The sequence below is a fragment of the Colletes latitarsis genome, chromosome 12 (genome assembly GCF_051014445.1).
Source record: "Colletes latitarsis isolate SP2378_abdomen chromosome 12, iyColLati1, whole genome shotgun sequence".
Taxonomy (NCBI): domain Eukaryota; kingdom Metazoa; phylum Arthropoda; class Insecta; order Hymenoptera; family Colletidae; genus Colletes; species Colletes latitarsis.
Genome location: NC_135145.1, coordinates 19451117 through 19473261, shown reverse-complemented (window position 1 = coordinate 19473261; position 22145 = coordinate 19451117). Strand labels below are relative to the sequence as shown.

Genomic DNA, 22145 nt, shown 5'->3' with positions numbered 1-22145 from the left:
TTTGGGGAATTAATTAAGAAAGAACCAATAAACCTATAAAGCTCTTGTTTTGCATAAGTATTTAGGCATATTTGGACCAGCATCAGAAATTTTGAGAATAAGTTTTGGTCAAAATTGAACGAGTTATAAATTTTATTCTATATGGTTGTTGTCTACGTTAAGTGTTTTCAATTGTGATTTTTGGGGAATTAATTAAGAGAGAACCAATAAACCTATGAAGCTTTTGTTTTGCATAGGTACTTATACATATTTGGACCAGCATCAGAAATTTTTAGAATGAGTTTTGTACAAAATTAAACGAGTTATAAATTTTATTCTTTATGGTTGTCTTCCACAGTAAGTGTTTTCGATTGTGATTTTTGAGAATTAATTTGGGGAGAATGGATGGATCTATGAAGGTTTCGTTTTGTATAGGTATTTGTACATATTTGGACCAGCATCAGAAATTTTTAGAAAGAATTTTGTTCAAAATTGAACGAGTTATGAATTTTATTCTTTATAGTTGTCTACTTTTAGCTTTTTCGATTGTGATTTTTGGGGAATTAATTAAGAAAGAACCAATAAACCTATAAAGCTCTTGTTTTGCATAAGTATTTAGACATATTTGGACCAGCATCAGAAATTTTTAGAATGGATTTTGTTAAAAATTGAACGAGTTACAAATTTTATTCTTCATGGATGTATCGTCTAAGTTTAGCTTTTTCAATTCTGATTTTTGGGGAATTAATTAAGGGAGAACCAATAGACCTATGAAGCTTTTGTTTTGCATAAGTATTTATACATACTTGGACCACCATTAGAAATTTTTAGAAAAAGTTTTGTACAAAATTAAACGAGTTACCAAATTTATTTTCTTCATGGATGTGGCTGTCGTCCACGTTAAGCGTTTTCATTTGTGATCTCTGACAATTAATTAAGAGAAAACTAATGGTCCTTCAATGTTTTTGTTTTGTATAAGTATTTATACACATGTGGGCCACTATCAGAAATTTTTAGGAAGAATTCTGTACAAAATTGAACGAGTTATCAATTTTATTTTCTTCATGGATGTGTTTATCATCCACATTAAGCGTTTTCATTTGTGATTTTTGAGAATTAATTAGAAGAAAACCAATGGTCCTACAAAGTTTTTGTTTTGTAAAAGTATTTCAGCATATGTGGACCACCATCAGAAATTTTTACAAAGAATTCTGTACAGAATTTCACAAGTTATAAATTTTATTCTTTGTGGATGTATCGTTCACGTTAAGCATTTTCAATAGTGATCTTTGACAATTAATTAAGAAAAAACCAATGGTTCTATAAAGTTTTTGTTTTGCATAAGTATTTATACACATATGGACCACCATCAGAAATTTTTAGAAAGAATTTTCTACAAAATTGAACGAGGTACAAATTTTAATCTTCATAGATGAGTCGTTCACGTTAAATGTTTTCAATTATGATTTTTGCGAATTAATTAGGAGAAAACCAATGGACCTACGAAGTTTTTGTTTTGCATAAGTATTTATACACACGTGGACCACCATCAGAAATTTTTAGAAAGAATTCTATACAAAATTGAACGAGTTATAAATTTTTATTTTCATGAATGTGGCTGTTGTCCACGTTAAGCGTTTTCATTTGTGATTTTTGAGAATTAATTAGGGGAGAATGGATGGACCTACGATGTTTTTGTTTTGTACATGTATTTAGACATATTTGGACCACCAACAGAAATTTTTAGAAAGAATTTTGTACAAAATTGAACGAGTTATTAATTTTATTTTCTTCATGAATGTGTTTGTTGTCCACATTAAGCGTTTCCATTTGTGATTTTTGAGAATTAATTGGGAGAACACCAATAGTCCTACAAAGCTTTTGTTTTGTATAAATATTGATACACATGTGGACCACCATCAGAAATTTTTACAAAGAATTTTTTGCAAAATTAGACAAGTTACAAATTTTATTTTCTTCATGAATGTGACTATCGCTCACGTTAAGCATTTTCAATTGTGATCTTTGACAATTAATTAAAAGAAAACTAATAGCCCTACAATATTTTTATTTTGCATAAGTGTTTATACACATTTGGACCAGCATCACAAATTTTTACAAAGAATTTTGTACAAAATTGAACGAGTTATCAATTTTATTTTCTTCATGGATGTGACTATCGCTCACGTTAAGCATTTTCAATTGTGATCTTTGACAATTAATTAAAAGAAAACTAATAGCCCTACAATATTTTTATTTTGCATAAGTGTTTATACACATTTGGACCAGCATCACAAATTTTTACAAAGAATTTTGTACAAAATTGAACGAGTTATCAATTTTATTTTCTTCATGGATGTGACTATCGCTCACGTTAAGCATTTTCAATTGTGATGTTTGACAATTAATTAAAAGAAAACTAATAGCCCTGCAATATTTTTATTTTGCATAAGTATTTAGACATATTTGGACCAGCATCAGAAATTTTTAGAATGGATTTTGTTAAAAATTGAACGAGTTACAAATTTTATTCTTCATGGATGTATTCGTATGTAGGTTTAACCTTTTCAATTCTGATTTTTGGGGAATTAATTAAGAAAGAACCAATAGACCTATGAAGCTTTGCTTTTGCATAGATATTTAGACATACTTGGAACACCATTAGAAATTTTTAGAAAAAATTTTGTACAAAATTAAACGAGTTACCAAATTTATTTTCTTCATGGATGTGGCTGTCGTCCACGTTAAGCGTTTTCATTTGTGATCTTTGACAATTAATTAAGAGAAAACTAATGGTCCTTCAATGTTTTTGTTTTGTATAAGTATTTATACACATGTGGACCACTATCAGAAATTTTTAGGAAGAATTCTGTACAAAATTGAACGAGTTATCAATTTTATTTTCTTCATGGATGTGTTTATCATCCACATTAAGCGTTTTCATTTGTGATTTTTGAGAATTAATTAGAAGAAAACCAATGGTCCTACAAAGTTTTTGTTTTGTAAAAGTATTTCAGCATATGTGGACCACCATCAGAAATTTTTACAAAGAATTCTGTACAGAATTTCACAAGTTATAAATTTTATTCTTTGTGGATGTATCGTTCACGTTAAGCATTTTCAATAGTGATCTTTGACAATTAATTAAGAAAAAACCAATGGTTCTATAAAGTTTTTGTTTTGCATAAGTATTTATACACATATGGACCACCATCAGAAATTTTTAGAAAGAATTTTCTACAAAATTGAACGAGGTACAAATTTTAATCTTCATAGATGAGTCGTTCACGTTAAATGTTTTCAATTATGATTTTTGCGAATTAATTAGGAGAAAACCAATGGACCTACGAAGTTTTTGTTTTGCATAAGTATTTATACACACGTGGACCACCATCAGAAATTTTTAGAAAGAATTCTATACAAAATTGAACGAGTTATAAATTTTTATTTTCATGAATGTGGCTGTTGTCCACGTTAAGCGTTTTCATTTGTGATTTTTGAGAATTAATTAGGGGAGAATGGATGGACCTACGATGTTTTTGTTTTGTACATGTATTTAGACATATTTGGACCACCAACAGAAATTTTTAGAAAGAATTTTGTACAAAATTGAACGAGTTATTAATTTTATTTTCTTCATGAATGTGTTTGTTGTCCACATTAAGCGTTTCCATTTGTGATTTTTGAGAATTAATTGGGAGAACACCAATAGTCCTACAAAGCTTTTGTTTTGTATAAATATTGATACACATGTGGACCACCATCAGAAATTTTTACAAAGAATTTTTTGCAAAATTAGACAAGTTACAAATTTTATTTTCTTCATGAATGTGACTATCGCTCACGTTAAGCATTTTCAATTGTGATCTTTGACAATTAATTAAAAGAAAACTAATAGCCCTACAATATTTTTATTTTGCATAAGTGTTTATACACATTTGGACCAGCATCACAAATTTTTACAAAGAATTTTGTACAAAATTGAACGAGTTATCAATTTTATTTTCTTCATGGATGTGACTATCGCTCACGTTAAGCATTTTCAATTGTGATCTTTGACAATTAATTAAAAGAAAACTAATAGCCCTACAATATTTTTATTTTGCATAAGTGTTTATACACATTTGGACCAGCATCACAAATTTTTACAAAGAATTTTGTACAAAATTGAACGAGTTATCAATTTTATTTTCTTCATGGATGTGACTATCGCTCACGTTAAGCATTTTCAATTGTGATGTTTGACAATTAATTAAAAGAAAACTAATAGCCCTGCAATATTTTTATTTTGCATAAGTATTTAGACATATTTGGACCAGCATCAGAAATTTTTAGAATGGATTTTGTTAAAAATTGAACGAGTTACAAATTTTATTCTTCATGGATGTATTCGTATGTAGGTTTAACCTTTTCAATTCTGATTTTTGGGGAATTAATTAAGAAAGAACCAATAGACCTATGAAGCTTTGCTTTTGCATAGATATTTAGACATACTTGGAACACCATTAGAAATTTTTAGAAAAAATTTTGTACAAAATTAAACGAGTTACCAAATTTATTTTCTTCATGGATGTGGCTGTCGTCCACGTTAAGCGTTTTCATTTGTGATCTTTGACAATTAATTAAGAGAAAACTAATGGTCCTTCAATGTTTTTGTTTTGTATAAGTATTTATACACATGTGGACCACTATCAGAAATTTTTAGGAAGAATTCTGTACAAAATTGAACGAGTTATCAATTTTATTTTCTTCATGGATGTGTTTATCATCCACATTAAGCGTTTTCATTTGTGATTTTTGAGAATTAATTAGAAGAAAACCAATGGTCCTACAAAGTTTTTGTTTTGTAAAAGTATTTCAGCATATGTGGACCACCATCAGAAATTTTTACAAAGAATTCTGTACAGAATTTCACAAGTTATAAATTTTATTCTTTGTGGATGTATCGTTCACGTTAAGCATTTTCAATAGTGATCTTTGACAATTAATTAAGAAAAAACCAATGGTTCTATAAAGTTTTTGTTTTGCATAAGTATTTATACACATATGGACCACCATCAGAAATTTTTAGAAAGAATTTTCTACAAAATTGAACGAGGTACAAATTTTAATCTTCATAGATGAGTCGTTCACGTTAAATGTTTTCAATTATGATTTTTGCGAATTAATTAGGAGAAAACCAATGGACCTACGAAGTTTTTGTTTTGCATAAGTATTTATACACACGTGGACCACCATCAGAAATTTTTAGAAAGAATTCTATACAAAATTGAACGAGTTATAAATTTTTATTTTCATGAATGTGGCTGTTGTCCACGTTAAGCGTTTTCATTTGTGATTTTTGAGAATTAATTAGGGGAGAATGGATGGACCTACGATGTTTTTGTTTTGTACATGTATTTAGACATATTTGGACCACCAACAGAAATTTTTAGAAAGAATTTTGTACAAAATTGAACGAGTTATTAATTTTATTTTCTTCAGGAATGTGTTTGTTGTCCACATTAAGCGTTTCCATTTGTGATTTTTGAGAATTAATTGGGAGAACACCAATAGTCCTACAAAGCTTTTGTTTTGTATAAATATTGATACACATGTGGACCACCATCAGAAATTTTTACAAAGAATTTTTTGCAAAATTAGACAAGTTACAAATTTTATTTTCTTCATGAATGTGACTATCGCTCACGTTAAGCATTTTCAATTGTGATCTTTGACAATTAATTAAAAGAAAACTAATAGCCCTACAATATTTTTATTTTGCATAAGTGTTTATACACATTTGGACCAGCATCACAAATTTTTACAAAGAATTTTGTACAAAATTGAACGAGTTATCAATTTTATTTTCTTCATGGATGTGACTATCGCTCACGTTAAGCATTTTCAATTGTGATCTTTGACAATTAATTAAAAGAAAACTAATAGCCCTACAATATTTTTATTTTGCATAAGTGTTTATACACATTTGGACCAGCATCACAAATTTTTACAAAGAATTTTGTACAAAATTGAACGAGTTATCAATTTTATTTTCTTCATGGATGTGACTATCGCTCACGTTAAGCATTTTCAATTGTGATGTTTGACAATTAATTAAAAGAAAACTAATAGCCCTGCAATATTTTTATTTTGCATAAGTATTTAGACATATTTGGACCAGCATCAGAAATTTTTAGAATGGATTTTGTTAAAAATTGAACGAGTTACAAATTTTATTCTTCATGGATGTGACTATCGCTCACGTTAAGCATTTTCAATTGTGATCTTTGACAATTAATTAAAAGAAAATTAATAGCCCTACAATATTTTTATTTTGCATAAGTGTTTATACACATGTGGACCAGCATCAGAAATTTTTACAAAGAATTCTCTACAGAATTTCGCGAGTTACAAATTTTATTCTTCATGAATGTACCGACTAACGAGCGTCTGTCGGTTGAGTCGTGTTCGAATCGTCAGAGATTTATTTTTCTCTCGTTTCTCACGACTCGTCGGTATCTGTTGTCGGATCTATAAGAAAATAAAGCCTTTTCCGGGATGTGGACGCGTGTGAACGATGCGTGTAAAGATTGGATACCGGCGCGACCTAATTTCAGATAGCGGGCGATAAGATGTCCACGTTTAAGCGTGCACCTGAATTGCTACGCGAACGCTGGCTCGTGTTGGCGCCGTGTACAGTTCCGCGCGATAAAGCACGTTTGAGTTATAAAGATAAACGTCGAATTCGAAGACACAGCTATCGGTGGACGCACAATTTATGGGAACGGCGCTTTAGGCTTGAAAATTGCGATTTTCTTTTCCATCGATTTCTACTTTAAATAGAAAAAAGTAAACAAAGTGGTCTGGAAATATTTTTTAACGTTGTCGACTTTTCTAATCAATATTTATACAATTTTTTATTCAACAAAAAATGCCTTTAGACAATCAGAAACTGCGTAAGTTTTATTTTTTAGAAAATGACCTCCATTTGGATTTATTTTTGTTAACAGATTTGAAAGTTAATAATTTTTCAGTGAAATTTTCTGGCTGTCAATGTTAATTTTATTTACAGAAATACCTCTTTAGGAAGTAGAATTGATTTTCAAATTTTATTACGATATTTTCAATATTTGAATTTTTAAGAAAATGGAACAATATGGACGTTTTTAATTTTTAATTCAAAAATTACTTTTTAAATTTGAAATTTTGCATAATTACATTGATATAAATATAGTAATGTGCACCACAGATAAATTCGAGTTGTAAAATACGAGAAAATCGAATTAAGAAAGTAAATAAAATTCGAATAAATCCAAAATTTGGTTTCTAAAATTTGCAAAATATCAAAAGTATATATTACTTTCTATGGAAGGATATAATTGAATAAAAATAATATATATCCTTAATAAAAGATGGAAGAAATTTTCGTTGAACAAAGAAGCTTCAATTTTTCGAAAATGGCGCCAAAAAATTATTTTCAAATTACCAGTCGCTCTTATTAAAGATATTTAGAGTTGTGGAATCACGAAATTCGAATTCTCTTCAATTTCATAGTAGTTGTCCAAGGCTGTTGGTCTATAATGCAACAATACGATCGCGCCTCGCTATTGAAAACAGACCGCTGTGCAATGTAATGGCATTCTTCGTTCGATAATATAACGTGTCAGCTGACAGTTGACACATTCCAGACTATACGATTACTGGGAACTTGGTTTCCAGAAAAACAATTGCACACGTCGTCTAATTATAAAATTGGTATCCAACCCTGCACAAACAAAAAGCAAATTTTTATTTTAATTTCTTTGATTTTTAATTTTTATTTTGAAGACACTTTATGTTTCTCAATTTTGTATAAATAATAATTTAAGAGGCATAATGTACTTTTAAAAAAACATATATATGGTACAAAAGAAACTTTTTTTAATTCCATATATATATTCATATAAATAGAAAATGGTCAATAAAAAAATATAATACATATTTATAACAAACATATAGGGTCAGCCCTGGGAAAAATTTTAATGGGGGATTTTAGAGGCTAAATATGACGAAAATCAAGAATACCAATTTGTTGATGGGAAATGTTATTAACTATTAAATTCAAAAATTTCAAATCGTTCTGGAAAAATTATTTTCGGTTGCAGTGGTTAATTACAATCATTTTTGGTTATTAGACATATCCTCAAAATCCTACGCATTTTCGAGAAAAAAATTCGAGAAGGTGTGAAATTTTTTGACAAAATTAAAAAAATGTCAAATACTTTTAAAAAAATTATTTTTAGTTGCAGGAGTCTATTACAATCATTTTTGGTTATTACACATACCCCCGAAATCCTACGTATTTTCGAGAAAAAAATTCTTTACCGAAAATCTAATTTGAGGCCAAAAATGGCTGCCCGAATTTTCATGCGAATCTTTAAAACGTCATAACTTCTGAACGGATTGGACGATTTTAATGTTCAAAAAGCCAAACGCCGTGTATTTTAGTGTAGAATATGTAGAAATTGTAAAAATATTCGAAAAGTTGTTCCTTGACCCTGTAAAATGAGAAAAACCCCATAAAAATGGTCCAATTTTCAAACAGCCATAACTCGTACAATAGTGAATATATTTTAATGAAACTTTTTTCTGAAGTAGAGCCCGTAGGTACCTACAGAAAAGTATTAGACAACTTTTCTGTAGGACGTCAAACAAAATTACTAAAAATGAAAAACGAATTTTTAAGAAAAATCGACAGGGGGTAGGTGCCTAAATTTTTCGGCGAAAAAAAAAATTTCAAATCACTCTGAAAAAATTATTTCTAGGTTCTGGGGTCATTTACAATCATTTTTGGTCATTATACATATCCTCGAAATCCTAGCCACTTTCGAGAAAAAAATTCGAATAGGTATTGAAATTTTTAGACGAAATCAAAAAATTTAAAATCATAATAAAAAAATTATATTTAGTTACAGGGGCCAATTATAAGCATTCTTGGCGAATAGACCTACCCCCAAATTCCTACCCACTTTCTAGAAAAAAAATCAGTATCTGAAATTGAGAAAAAATGCTTTCATAAAAAATCTTAAATTTGACTCGGGTCTCTAGTGACCCAAGGACAGTAATTTGGAAGGTTTCAGAATTTATTTCGAGGTTTCTACTGATCTTCCATAGAAATATCAATCTCAAATTGAGAAAAAAGACTTTCATAAAAATCTTAAATTTGACTCGGGTCTCTAGTGACCCAAGGAGAGTAATTTGAAAAATTTAAGAATTTATTTCATGGTTTCTACTGATATTCCATAGAAATATTAATCTCAAATTGAGAAAAAGACATTCATAAAAAATCTTAAATTTGACTCGGGTCTCTAGTGACCCAAGAAGAGTAATTTGGAAAATTTAAGAATTTATTTCATGGTTTCTACTGATATTCCATACAAATATTAATCTAAAATTGAGAAAAAAGACTTTTACAAAAACCTTAAATTTGACTCGGGTCTCTAGTGACCCAAGGAGAGTAATTTGAAAAATTTAAGAATTTATTTCATGGTTTCTACTGATATTCCATAGAAATATTAATCTCAAATTGAGAAAAAGACATTCATAAAAAATCTTAAATTTGACTCGGGTCTCTAGTGACCCAAGAAGAGTAATTTGAAAGTTTTAAAAATTTATTTCTTTGTTTGTACCGATCTTGCATAGAACTATTAATCTCAAATTGAGAAAAAGACTCATAAAAATTTTTAATTTGACTCGGGTCTCTAGTGACCCAAGGAGAGTAATTTGAAAAATTTAAGAATTTATTTCATGATTTCTACTGATATTCCATAGAAATATTAATCTCAAATTGAGAAAAAAGACTTTCATAAAAATCTCAAATTTGACTCGGGTCTCTAGTGACCCAAGAAGAGTAATTTGAAAGTTTTAAAAATTTATTTCTTTGTTTGTACCGATCTTCCATAGAACTATTAATCTCAAATTGAGAAAAACACTCATAAAAATTTTAAATTTGACTCGGGTCTCTAGTGACCCAAGGAGAGTAATTTGCAAAGTTTCAGAATTTATTTCGTGGATTGCATAATTTTCCATAGAAATATTAATCTGAAATTGAAAAAAAGGCTTTCATAAAAACCTTAAATTCAACTCGGGTCTCTAGTGACCCAAAGAGAGTAATTGAGAATTTATTTCATAGTTTGTACTGATGGAATAAAGAGTCCCTGTCGTACAAGCCGCCTTTCGTCGCGAGATGTGTAGAACAAGGATTAGATCTTTCCCCGCGAAGCCCGCCGGATCCTACTGCTCGAACTAGATCGATAAGATCGCTTTATTTGTTACAAATAAGGGGAGGTAAGAACGTGACCTAGCATCGAAGCAATATCGGTAATAGCCTGTAACCTTTGTTTGGTTTCACGGAACATGGCTCGATCAGATTGCAATTAAGATAACTAATTTATCGGAACGATCTATCAACGTAACGCAAAGAGGTAGGCGTTTGTGGCTCGTGTAACGCGAGGATAAAAGAGAAAACTCGTGCAACGTGTGTACGTGGCTATATTCCATCGCGGAGAAGCATCGAGACAAGGGTCCCGCGATTTAATATTATAATTGAGATTACAAAACGTCGATGGTCCACTGATTTTATTCGACAATTTATATTTTATGTTTAATAAACGTTTTTTGCGTTAGTTTTATTTTTGGATGGCGTTTTCGAACGAATCTGAAATTTGTATTTCTTTGGTTAAGAATAGAATTTGATCAACTCTACCAAAAGGGTTGTTTGGGGTTTTCAAATTTTTTTTTTTTTTGAGAAAATTATGCGTCAAAAAATGTAAAATTTACAAATTTTTCTGAGAAAATTACGTCTCAAAAAAAAATGTAAAAATTGCGAATTTTTGAGAAAATTGAACTGTGAGATTCAAATTATTTTGAGAAAATGGCTTCTCAAACAAATATATAAAAATTGTAAAATTTGAGAAAATTAAATTGCAAGACTCAAATTTTTCTGCGAAAATAACGTCTCAAAAAAATGTAAAATTTGCAAATTTTTGAGAAAATTAAACTTGAGTAACTCAAGTTTTTCTCAGAAAATGACGTCTCAAAAAAATGTAAAAATTGCACATTTTTGGGAAAATTGAACTGTGAAATTCAAATTTTTTTGAGACATCATCTTCTTAGAAAAATGTAAAATTTGCAAATTTTTGGGAAAATTGAATTGTGAGATTCAAATTTTTTTGAGAAAATAACGTCTCAAAAAAAAGTCAAATTTCAAAATTTTTGAGAAAATTGAACTGTGAGATTCAAATTTTTCTGAGAAAATTACGTCTCAAAAAAATGTAAAATTTGCAAACTTTTTAAATTAACTGTAAAACTCAAATTTTTCTGAGAAAATGACGTCTCAAAAACATGTAAAAGTGGCTAATTTTTGAGAAAATTAAATTGCAAAACTCAAATTTTTCTGAGAAAATAACGTCTCAAAAAAATGTAAAATTTGCAAATTTTTGAAAAAATTAAACTTGAATAACTCAAGTTTTCCTCGGAAAATAACGTCTCAAAAAAATGTAAAAATTGCACATTTTTGGGAAAATTGAACTGTGAAATTCAAATTTTTTTGAGTCATCATCTTCTTAGAAAAATGTAAAATTTGCAAATTTTTGGAGAAATTGAATTGTGAGATTCAAATTTTTTTGAGAAAATGGCTTCTCAAAAATTAAAGTAAAATTTGCAAATTTTTGAGAAAATTGAACTGTAAGATTCAAATTTGTCTGGGAAAATGACGTCTCAAAAAAATGTAAAATTTGGCAATTTTTGAGAAGCATTAATTTTAAGACTTAAATTTTTCTGAGGAATTGACGTCCCAAAAAAATGTAAAATTTGCAAATTTTTGAGAAAATTATACTTGAGTAACTCAAGTTTTTCTCAGAAAATGACGTCTCAAAAAAATGTAAAAATTGCAAATTTTTGAGAAAATTGAACTGTGAGATTCAAATTTTTCTAAGAAAATGACATCTCAAAAAAATGTAAAATTTGAAAATGTTTGACAAAATTAAACTGTAAGATTAAAAATTTTCTGGGAAAATGGCGTCTCAAAAAAATGTAAAATTTGCAAATTTTTGAGAAAAATTATTTGTGAGATTCAAATTTTTCTAAGAAAATGTCGTCTCAAAAAAAAATGTAAAAATTGCATATTTTTGAGAAAATTAAATTTCGAAATTGAAATTTTTTGAGAAAATGAGTACTCAAAGAAATGTAAAAATTGCAAATTTTTCAGAAAATTGAACTGAGATTCAAATTTTTCTGGGAAAATGACGTCTCAAAAAAATGTAAAATTTGCAAATTTTTAAGAAAATTAAATTTTTCCAAGAAAATGACGTTATAAAAAATATAAAATTCGCAAATTTTTGCGAAAATCGTATTTTAAAAAAGTATCGTTTCCCCAATCGATCGTTTCTACAATCAACAGGCACCTGGCAATACAAACACTTACAATTAAGAACGTTTATTTAAATAAAGAATCGAACAGAAGACAATTTATCTGTTATTCGAGGAGCAAGTTATTTTAAGTGGGTTAATTGCAACATTGCTGTCGATTTTAGTTGAAATTAATTTAGTCGATGAGGTCTTTAACCTCCATTTTTTGGGTCATCTTCGGAGATCTAATTCTGTTCAGTGAGTAAAATTACAAACAGCTTCATCGATTTTCTGTCAAACGTTTCCGTCGTGTTACTCTCGGCCATTACAGATCCATTCACGTATTCCTCAGATTCATAAATTAATATTATATTTCATTATGATCCCTTTCAAGCTAGTCCAGTTCTTTGCTTTTAAATATTCTAATCTAATAAAAATACTAAAAAGTCTATTCATTCTACAAACAATATTTCAACTATTTACCAATTAAAGTGTAAACAATATTGCAAATTACCTTATTAATATTCAGATTATTTCTATTCCACGAATAACAGAACAAATTTTGGCAATTATTCACCATGTTAACGACCTTGAAGCACATTAGAAGGGCAAAATAAATAAATATAGCCTAGCAAGCTAAACAAAAACCCTAGTTTTTATCAATTGTTGTCAATTAAAAAAAAAAAAATTTTGCTAACGCGTTAACTGTCGTGTGACCCATATGTGGGTCACGATTTTTTTTTTTCTTCCGAACTAGAACGAAAAATTAATGAATTTCAACACGGTTACAAAACTAAGTATTAAGTTTGTTTAAGAATAAAAATTTGACGAATTCTATTTGTTAAACAATATTAGAGATCGTATATGTTAATTAGAACTATGTGTATAGGTCTAGATGGTAGCCTAATCGCGTGTGATCCCCGCCACTACTTCAAGGCTCCTGTTAAACTTGTTAAGCTATAATTACAATTTATTTTCAAGTTGGAATCGTTTGCTCGTCGTTATTGTCTTGAACTCGAACCCAGAGCTAATTCAAACTATTATTTCTCGGTCTGGAATACTCGCGAGCCTATTTCCCTTCGGTACACTTCAGCGCCATTGAAATTGGCGTGGTCGGGACTAATGCCGGTAATTATTGTTAACCGTGGACTGGATTTCGCGGGCAAGTGAACAATTAGAAGCAATTTTGACGCGCGTGATCACTGGTCGCGCGAGCACGGCTCTAAAATTTTATTAGAAAATTCCAGAAGCATCCAAAAAGCTCCCAGACCTATGCAAAACTAAATTAGTACGTTCTAGTAACTTCTAAAAATTTTATAATTAATTCTGGGTTATTCAAAAGTTATTCAAAAATCAATTAGTTGGATTAATATCAAGTTGGAATGATCCATATTTTTTAAAGACACTGACTCTCCATTAATAAGTTAGTCAACACTCAAATGTGAGAAGAATGTTGTTAAAAATCTTTCAGAATAGATCTTTAACATAATAACAAGGTCTTTAACATGGTAAATAATCGCCAAAAGATTGTCTGTAAGTACAAATTTGCTAGTCATTCGATAACTACGGAGACTGTGGCGGCAGTTCCCGCGCCCGCCGCCAGGTGGCCACGCTCTCGACTGCCTCTCTCACAAGTGCTCCTCTCGACAGTCTCTGCAGCAGCCAGGCGTCCAAATCGCCTCACTATCACGCTTCCTAGCTACCTCCCGCGCCCCAGAGACACAAAAACACTTCATCTTTTTAGTTATCGAGTGACTTTCTCCACTATTTATCTCCCCAATCTCTGACCACTGCTCCCCCTACTCTCTTAGGCAGTAACGGCGCTGGATACTAGTTAAGAGAAAAATAAGGACCAAGGAAGACGGACGCAAGCGAACCGGAAAAGGGGGAAACGTTGGACACCAATGAGCGACGAATATCCGGCTACGTCTGGAGAGAGAATTATCGAGTAACAAGTTTCTTAATTACCCGAGCCGCCCCCGCGAACCGGCGCAATTGGGACACGCCAATTTCGTCCGTAGCCCCGTGCACCAAGGGCGGTGGTGGGTGGCGCCCCCTAAACTAATTAATTCCTTTGGCGTGTCGCGCGAATCGCGAGTTTTCGGGGAAAAAGGACGTGAAAAAAAGGGGGGGGGGGAAAAAACACGAAGTTCGACCAGGAATCGTTTAATTAACAGAGAGGGGGGGCGGGGGGAGGCGAGCAACCGAGTTCAAGATTACGTCGCTGCACGGACGAGCAATTTCTGCGATAACAAAGTTTCAATCGTCTCCGCGGACGCCGGGGTACCGAGTAAAAGTTTAAAGGAAAGCACTGGCTTGGAAAAGCGATTATCGATCGACCGAACGACGGGGGGAGGGGGCCTATTAATTACTGGAATTGCGAGGACCGGCTCGAGTGTACACAGAGGAGTTACGTTGGAAAAGAAAAGTCTGTCCCGGCGCGTAGCGTTCCGGGGGGAAGTACCGCGGCAAACACGAGCACGTGTACGGCGAGGGGGGGGGGAGGCTCGCGGATAGAAATCGACACCGAGAAACGGTCGGAGAAAGCAGACGATCGATAAATGCGAGGACGACGAGTCGTTGACAGTCCTCGGGCGAGCTGACGCGTCTTGGAGGGAACCTAACCTAAAATTGCTCCGTCGTATCTTGTTTCGAAACGAACAAAAATCTTACAAGCAAAATTCTCTCAAATTTTGTTTCTAAAACGAACTAAAGTGTCTGAGTAGATCGTAGTTGGAAGAAGAACCTAACCTAAAATTGTCCTCCAAATTTTGTTTGAAGAAAATTAAAGGAAGAATCTGCATCGTGGGATTGGAAGAAGAACCTAACCTAAAATTATCCTCCAAATTTTGTTCGAAGAGAATTAAAGAACCTGCATCGTGGGATTGGAAGAACCTAACCTAAAATTGACCTTTCAGATTTTGTTTCGAATGAAAGTGAGCTGTTTGAGTAGAGGATACTCGAGGAGCCTAACCTAAAATTTTGTTTTGAAACGGATACAGGTGAGGACCACGGAGATATCAGTGGAGTGTTTGTGTGTGCGTGAGTGAGTGCGTGTGTGCCAAGAGGAAGACGGAGCGGGAAGGTGGCCGGTAGGTGCGAGGAAAACTCGTCGAAGTTATTAGCGAGCACCGTCGGGCTCTAGTGCCGGCGCGAAAGAGCGTTAATTACCGAGCTCGTCGTCGGCCAGGATATAATGGCGGTTCGTTGAAAGACGCGCGGGTAGAAGGTCACGAAGTTCGTTCGCGAGACGGCCTGTTATGACGTGACGAGAGGAAAACACTTTGGTGTACTTCCGTCGCGAGTATTCCAGAAAGGAAATCCACCATGAGAGTGTCTGGAGTGGCCGCGCTGTTGATCCTCTGTTGCGCCATCGGTGAGTCCTTCAACATTTATGCGTTTTCGCGCGAAACAATATTTGAACGACGAAATTTTTTCGTCGAATCTTCCTGGGGAATTTTGTTCGATTTTTTGGGGAATTTTCGGGGGACTGGGGGCCTTGAATGAGGCAATGGGAACGCGACACTCCGCCATTTTGTTCTTTGGAACGGTTGGATTCTCTAATTTGGCGCGAAATTTAATTTTGTGAATTAAATTGTTAGTTCTGAATTTTATTTGAATATTGGGATCGTCGATATAAATGGAGACTTGGAGATTTGTTCGCCATTTTGTTCTTTGGAGCGGTTGAATTCTCTAATTTGTCGCGAAATTTAATTTTGTGAGTTAAATTATTAGTTTTGAATATTGGGATCGTTGATATAAATGGAGACTTGGGGATTTGTTCGCCATTTTGTTCTTTGATACGTTTTTATTAATTCAATTTAACCTGATATGTAATTTTGTGACTTAAAATGTTATTTTTGAATTTTATTTGAATATTAGGATCGTTGATATAAATGAGAATTTGGGACTTAGTCCGCCCATTTTGTTCTTTGGAACGGTTGGATTTTCTAATTTGGCGCGAAATTTAATTTTGTAACATAAAATGTAAGTTTTGAATTTTATTTGAATATTGGGATCGTCGATATAAATGGAGACTTAGAGATTTGTTCGCCATTTTGTTCTTTGGAGCGGTTGAATTCTCTAATTTGGCGCGAAATTTAATTTTGTGAGTTAAATTGTTAGTTTTGATTTTTATTTGAATATTAGAATCGTTGATATAAATGAGAATTTGGGACTTAGTTCGCCATTTTGTTCTTTGGTACGTTTGTATTAATCCAGTTTAACCTGATATATAATTTTGTGACTTAAAATGTTATTTTTGAACTTTATTTGAATATTAGGATCGTCGATATAGATGGAGACTTGGAGATTTGTTCGCCATTTTGTTCTTTGGAACGGTTGGATTCTCTAATTTGGCGCGAAATTTAATTTTGTGAGTTAAATTGTTAGTTTTGAATATTGGGATCGTTGATATAAATGGAGACTTGTGGATTTGTTCGCCATTTTGTTCTTTGGAACGGTTGGATTCTCTAATTTGGCGCGAAATTTAATTTTGTTAGTTAAATCGTTAATTTTGAATTTTATTTGAAAAATGGGATCGTTGATATACATGGAGATTTGGGGATTTGTTCACCATTTTGTTTTTTGATACGTTTTTATTAATTCAATTTAAACTGATATGTAATTTTGTGAATTAAAATGTTAGTTTTGAATTTTATTTGAATATTAGGATCGTTGATATAAATGAGAATTTGGGACTTAGTTCGCCATTTTGTTCTTTATTAATTCAATTTAACCTAATACGTAATTTTATCACTTAAAATGTTATTTTTGAATTTTATTTGAATATTGGGATCGTCGATATAAATGGAGACTTGGGAATTTGTTCGCCATTTTGTTCTTTGGACCAGTTGTATTATCTAATTTGGCGCGAAATTTAATTTTGTGAGTTAAATTGTTAGTTTTGAATTTATTTGAATATTGGGATCGTCGATATAAATGAGAATTTGGGACTTAGTTCGCCATTTTGTTCTTTGGTATGTTTTTATTAACTCAATTTAACCTGATATGTAATTTTGTGACTTAAAATGTTATTTTTCAATTTTATTTGAATATTGGGATCATTGATATGAATGGAGACTTGGGGATTTGTTCGCCATTTTGTTTTTTGGTACGTTTTTATTAATTCAATTTAACCTGATATATAATTTTGTGACTTAAAATGTTATTTTTCAATTTTATTTGAATATTGGGATCATTGATATGAATGGAAACTTGGGGATTTGTTCGCCATTTTATTTTTTGGTACGTTTTTATTAACTCAATTTAACTTGATATGTAATTTTGTGACTTAAAATGTTATTCTTGAATTTTATTTGAATATTGGGATCGTCGATATAAATGGAGACTTGGGGATTTGTTCGCCATTTTGTTCTTTGGAACGGTTGGATTCTCTAATTTGGCGCGAAATTTAATTTTGTGAGTTAAATTGTTAGTTTTGAATTTTATTTTAATATTAGGATCGTCAATGTAAATGGAGACTTGGGGATTTGTTCGCCATTTTGTTCTTTCGAGCAGTTGGATTTTGTAATTTGGCGCAAAATTTAATTTTGTGAGTTAAATTATTAGTTTTGAATTTTATTTGAATATTGGAATCGTCGATATAAATGGGAATTTGTTCGCCATTTTGTTCTTTGGAACGGTTGGATTCTCTAATTTGGCGCGAAATTTAATTTTGTGAATTAAATTGTCAGTTTTGAATTTTATTTGAATATTGGGATCGTCGATATAAGTGGGAATTTGTTCGCCATTTTGGTTTTTGGAACGGTTGGATTCTCTAATTTGGCGCGAAATTTAATTTTGTGACTTGAAATGTTAGTTTTGAATTTTATTTGAATATTAGGATCGTCGATATAAATTGGAATTTGTTCGCCATTTTGTTCTTTGATACATTTGGATCGAATCTAATTTGACACGAAATTTTATGACTTAAAAATTGTTATTTTTGAATTTCAATTGTTTTTTTCATTAATTTGGCGCTGAATTGTAATTTTAATTTATGACTGAAATTTTTATTCGAAAATTTTATTTTAATAATAGAATAATTATAAAGGAAAGTTTTGGTATTCTCCATTTTGTTTTTCGACTCAAATTGTTATTTTGCAATTTTATTTAAATAATAGAATCACGAATATAAATAGAAACTTGGCAGTTTGTTCACCATTTTCTTCCTTGAAACAGTTGCATAAATCTTTGTTAATTTGACACAAAATAATAATTTTGTTTTACGAATCAAATTGTTATTTTACAATTTTATAATGGGACAACGAACACTACATTTTGTTTCCTCAAACAAAATAGAATCAATAAATAATATTGTAGAATCAATCTCTAATAATTCAAAAGTTATTTTATTCAAAGTTCCACAAAATTATTTTGCTTATTAAAATTATTCACTAAAACTTACTTTTCATCAATCTAATAACTAACCTGCCAATTTTAGAAAATATAAAAAAACATTTTCGACCCCTCCACAGTGATTTCCCATCTCAAACTTAAAATATCCTCGAATTTCCATAAAATTTCCCGCGTTTCGAGGTTTCGCGACGAAATCCTCGATCTAATTTCGCCATTGCGCATGCGCGTCTTTCGCGCGGGATATTTCAAGATTGCAAGGTTCAGAGCGGATCAGGATAGCGATTTTTTTTATTTTTTTTTTGCGAAAGAAATGTAATTTTGATTTATGCGTCTCGTTTCGAGCGCACGGTCCTTTTAAGGACTTGCTCCAATCAAGATGGCGTTTTAAGGCCGTTTACTTTCTCGGCTGTAAACTATATAGATGGCTTGCTCGCGCGAAATTAGGTGAAAGCTGGCCAGACACACGCGAACGGGGAAGATTCAATTTTTTCCCCCCCTCTTTTTCATCCTTCGAAGAGTTACACGTCCCTTCTAATTAGCGACTAACGCAATTAAGGTAATTTGGATAATTTAAATAAAACAAATTTAACCTCTCTGATTACATTCTTGGAATTTTTCAATTATTTTCAAATGAATTTATTATTATTAATTAATCATTATTTTGAATAACATTTTGACAGAAATATTTGAAAAATTCAGGGGAAAGTAGAATGTTTATATTATAAATATAATTTTGTTAAATTTTCATATGTTTAATTGTATTTGGAAAATTGTTAGATGAAAATTAAATTCGTTATGGATGTCTTCGAAGAATTAAAATGCAAAAAGTAGTATACAATTTTCACCATAATTTTAAATTTATAAATAAAAACAGAGATTTTGAAAGCTGTGGTATTTCAATAATTAAAAATACTGAATAATATCAAATAAATTTTAAAAAATGCAATAATTATATTTTGCAATGAACAAATGGGAGATTGATAACTTTTGGTGCCCCAAAAATAATTTATATTTACATGAAATAATTCTATTTTACAATGAAAAAATGGAAGATTCTTAACTTTTGGTGCCCCAAAAATAATTTTGACTGATTTTAAATGCAATAATAAATAATAAATGAGAATTTAAAACAGAAATTTCATGTTTTGTTAATTTACAATCAAAAATAATTATAAATATATAAATATATAATTATAATTTACAATAAACAAATAGAAAATTGTTAACTTTTGGTGCCCCCCAAAAATATTTTACATTTACCTGAAATAATTCTATTTTACAATGAAAAAATGGAAGATTCTTAACTTTTGGTGCCCCAAAAATAATTTTGACTGATTTTAAATGCAATAATAAATAACAAATGAGAATTTAAAACAGAAATTTCATGTTTTGTTAATTTACAATCAAAAATAATTATAAATATATAAATATATAATTATAATTTACAATAAACAAATAGAAAATTGTTAAATTTTGGTGCCCCCAAAAATATTTTACATTTACCTGAAACAATTCTATTTTACAATGAAAAAATGGGAGATTGTTAACTTTTGGTGCCCCAAAAAAATAAATTACATTTACATGAAATAATTATATTTTGCAATAGACGAATTTTACAATTAACAAATGGGAAATTCTTAACTTTTGGTGCCCCAAAAATAAGTTTGACTGGTTTTAAATGCAATAATAAATAATAAATAAGAATATAAAACAGAAATTTCATCTTTTGTTAATTTACAATCGAAACTATTAAATTATATTTTACAATAAACAAATGGAAAATTCTTAACTTTTGGTGCCTCAAAAATAATTTATATTTACATGAAATAATTCTATTTTACAATGAAGAAATGGCTGATTCTTGGTGCCCCCAAAAGAAATTTATAATTGCATGAAATAATTCAATTTTACAATGAAAAAATGGGAAATTCTTAACTTTTGGTGCCCCAAAAATAATTTTAATTTGCCTGAAATAAAATGGAAGATTCTTGGTGCCCCCAAGAGAAATTTATATTTACTTGAAATAATTCTATTTCAAAATGAATAAACGTGAGATTCTTGGTGCCCCCAAAAGAAATTTATAATTGCATGAAATAATTCAATTTTACAATGAAGAAATGGGAAATTCTTAACTTTTGGTGCCCCAAAAATAATTATAATTTGCCTGAAATAAAATGGAAGATTCTTGGTGCCCCCAAGAGAAATTTATATTTACTTGAAATAATTCTATTTCAAAATGAATAAACGTGAGATTCTTGGTGCCCCCAAAAGAAATTTATAATTGCATGAAATAATTCAATTTTACAATGAAAAAATGGGAAATTCGTAACTTTTGGTGCCCCAAAAATAATTTTAATTTGCCTGAAATAAAATGGAAGATTCTTGGTGCCCCCAAGAGAAATTTATATTTACTTGAAATAATTCTATTTCAAAATGAATAAACGTGAGATTCTTGGTGCCCCCCCAAAAAAAACTAATTCTAACTCGCACGAAATGATAAATAATAAATAAGAGAATATTCTCGACGTCTGGGGGGACGGATGAACGCATGTGATTTCGTTTATCACGCGACAAATTACCGACGAAACTTGCGGGCGCAACTTTAAAACGCATCGCGCCGCCTCGTCGTAGCTCCGCGTCAGCGTGGCACCACGACTTACCCTCGTAAAGCTGTAACGAGCGCTGTAACTGACATAATTACGAAACGAGGAAGGCGTGATGGTAATACCGATTGTGCGCCACGCCGCAGCCCCCTCGAAGCGAATATGCTGCGAGAATATCTTCTTCGCGATTAAACGCGAGCACTCACGATCGCATTGTACATTCGGACAACGAAGATCGTGGATAATGGATCGACGTAAAAGGAAGAAGCCCCGGCGATATCTGTTGACGAGATCGATCTTTAACCTTCTCGTGCAACGCGGGCGATTTGAAACCCCCCGTTATACCACTTTTCGATTTACGTCTTTTGGAAGCGAATCGTCAGAAAATTGGAGATTGAAAAATTCATACGTGGTTGTAATTTTTGGAAGATAATTTATACGAGAAATTAAGTATAATAGGGTTATAATAGAATAATATGATTATAATATAATTATAACTCGATTATAATAATGTGAGTATAATATAATTATAATTTGATTGTAATAGTATGAGTATAATATAATTCCAATTTGATTATAATAGTATGAGTATAATATAATTCTAATTTGATTATAATAGTATGAGTATAATATAATTCTAATTTGATTATAATAGTATGAGTATAATATAATATTAATTTGATTATAATAGTATGAGTATAATATAATTATAATTTGATTATTTATATTATAATTTTTCTGATGATCGGCTGTTATAATTTGGCATTTTGTGGACGTTACAGAATTTTTCTTGTGGATTATTTATAATTATAATTTGATTATTTCTATTATAAT

At 30.9% G+C, this 22145-nt stretch overlaps 2 protein-coding genes across 5 annotated transcripts in view; both read left to right on the top strand.

Moving 5' to 3' along the window:
• Positions 1-14447, top strand: part of LOC143348860 (insulin-like growth factor-binding protein 7) — a 376906-nt gene extending 362459 nt beyond the window's left edge. The window contains exon 6 of the mRNA XM_076779534.1: positions 14160-14447. Within this exon, the coding sequence (XP_076635649.1) occupies positions 14160-14182 (23 nt within the window). The 3' untranslated portion in view covers positions 14183-14447. The remainder of the gene's footprint in view (positions 1-14159) is intronic.
• Positions 14448-14847: 400 nt separating this feature from the next.
• Cmpy (crimpy) overlaps positions 14848-22145 on the top strand; it is a 553068-nt gene continuing 545770 nt past the window's right edge. For all 4 annotated transcript variants that reach the window (XM_076779491.1, XM_076779489.1, XM_076779488.1 and 1 more), the window contains exon 1: positions 14848-15724. In XM_076779491.1, the coding sequence (XP_076635606.1) occupies positions 15676-15724 (49 nt within the window). In that variant the 5' untranslated portion in view covers positions 14848-15675. The remainder of the gene's footprint in view (positions 15725-22145) is intronic.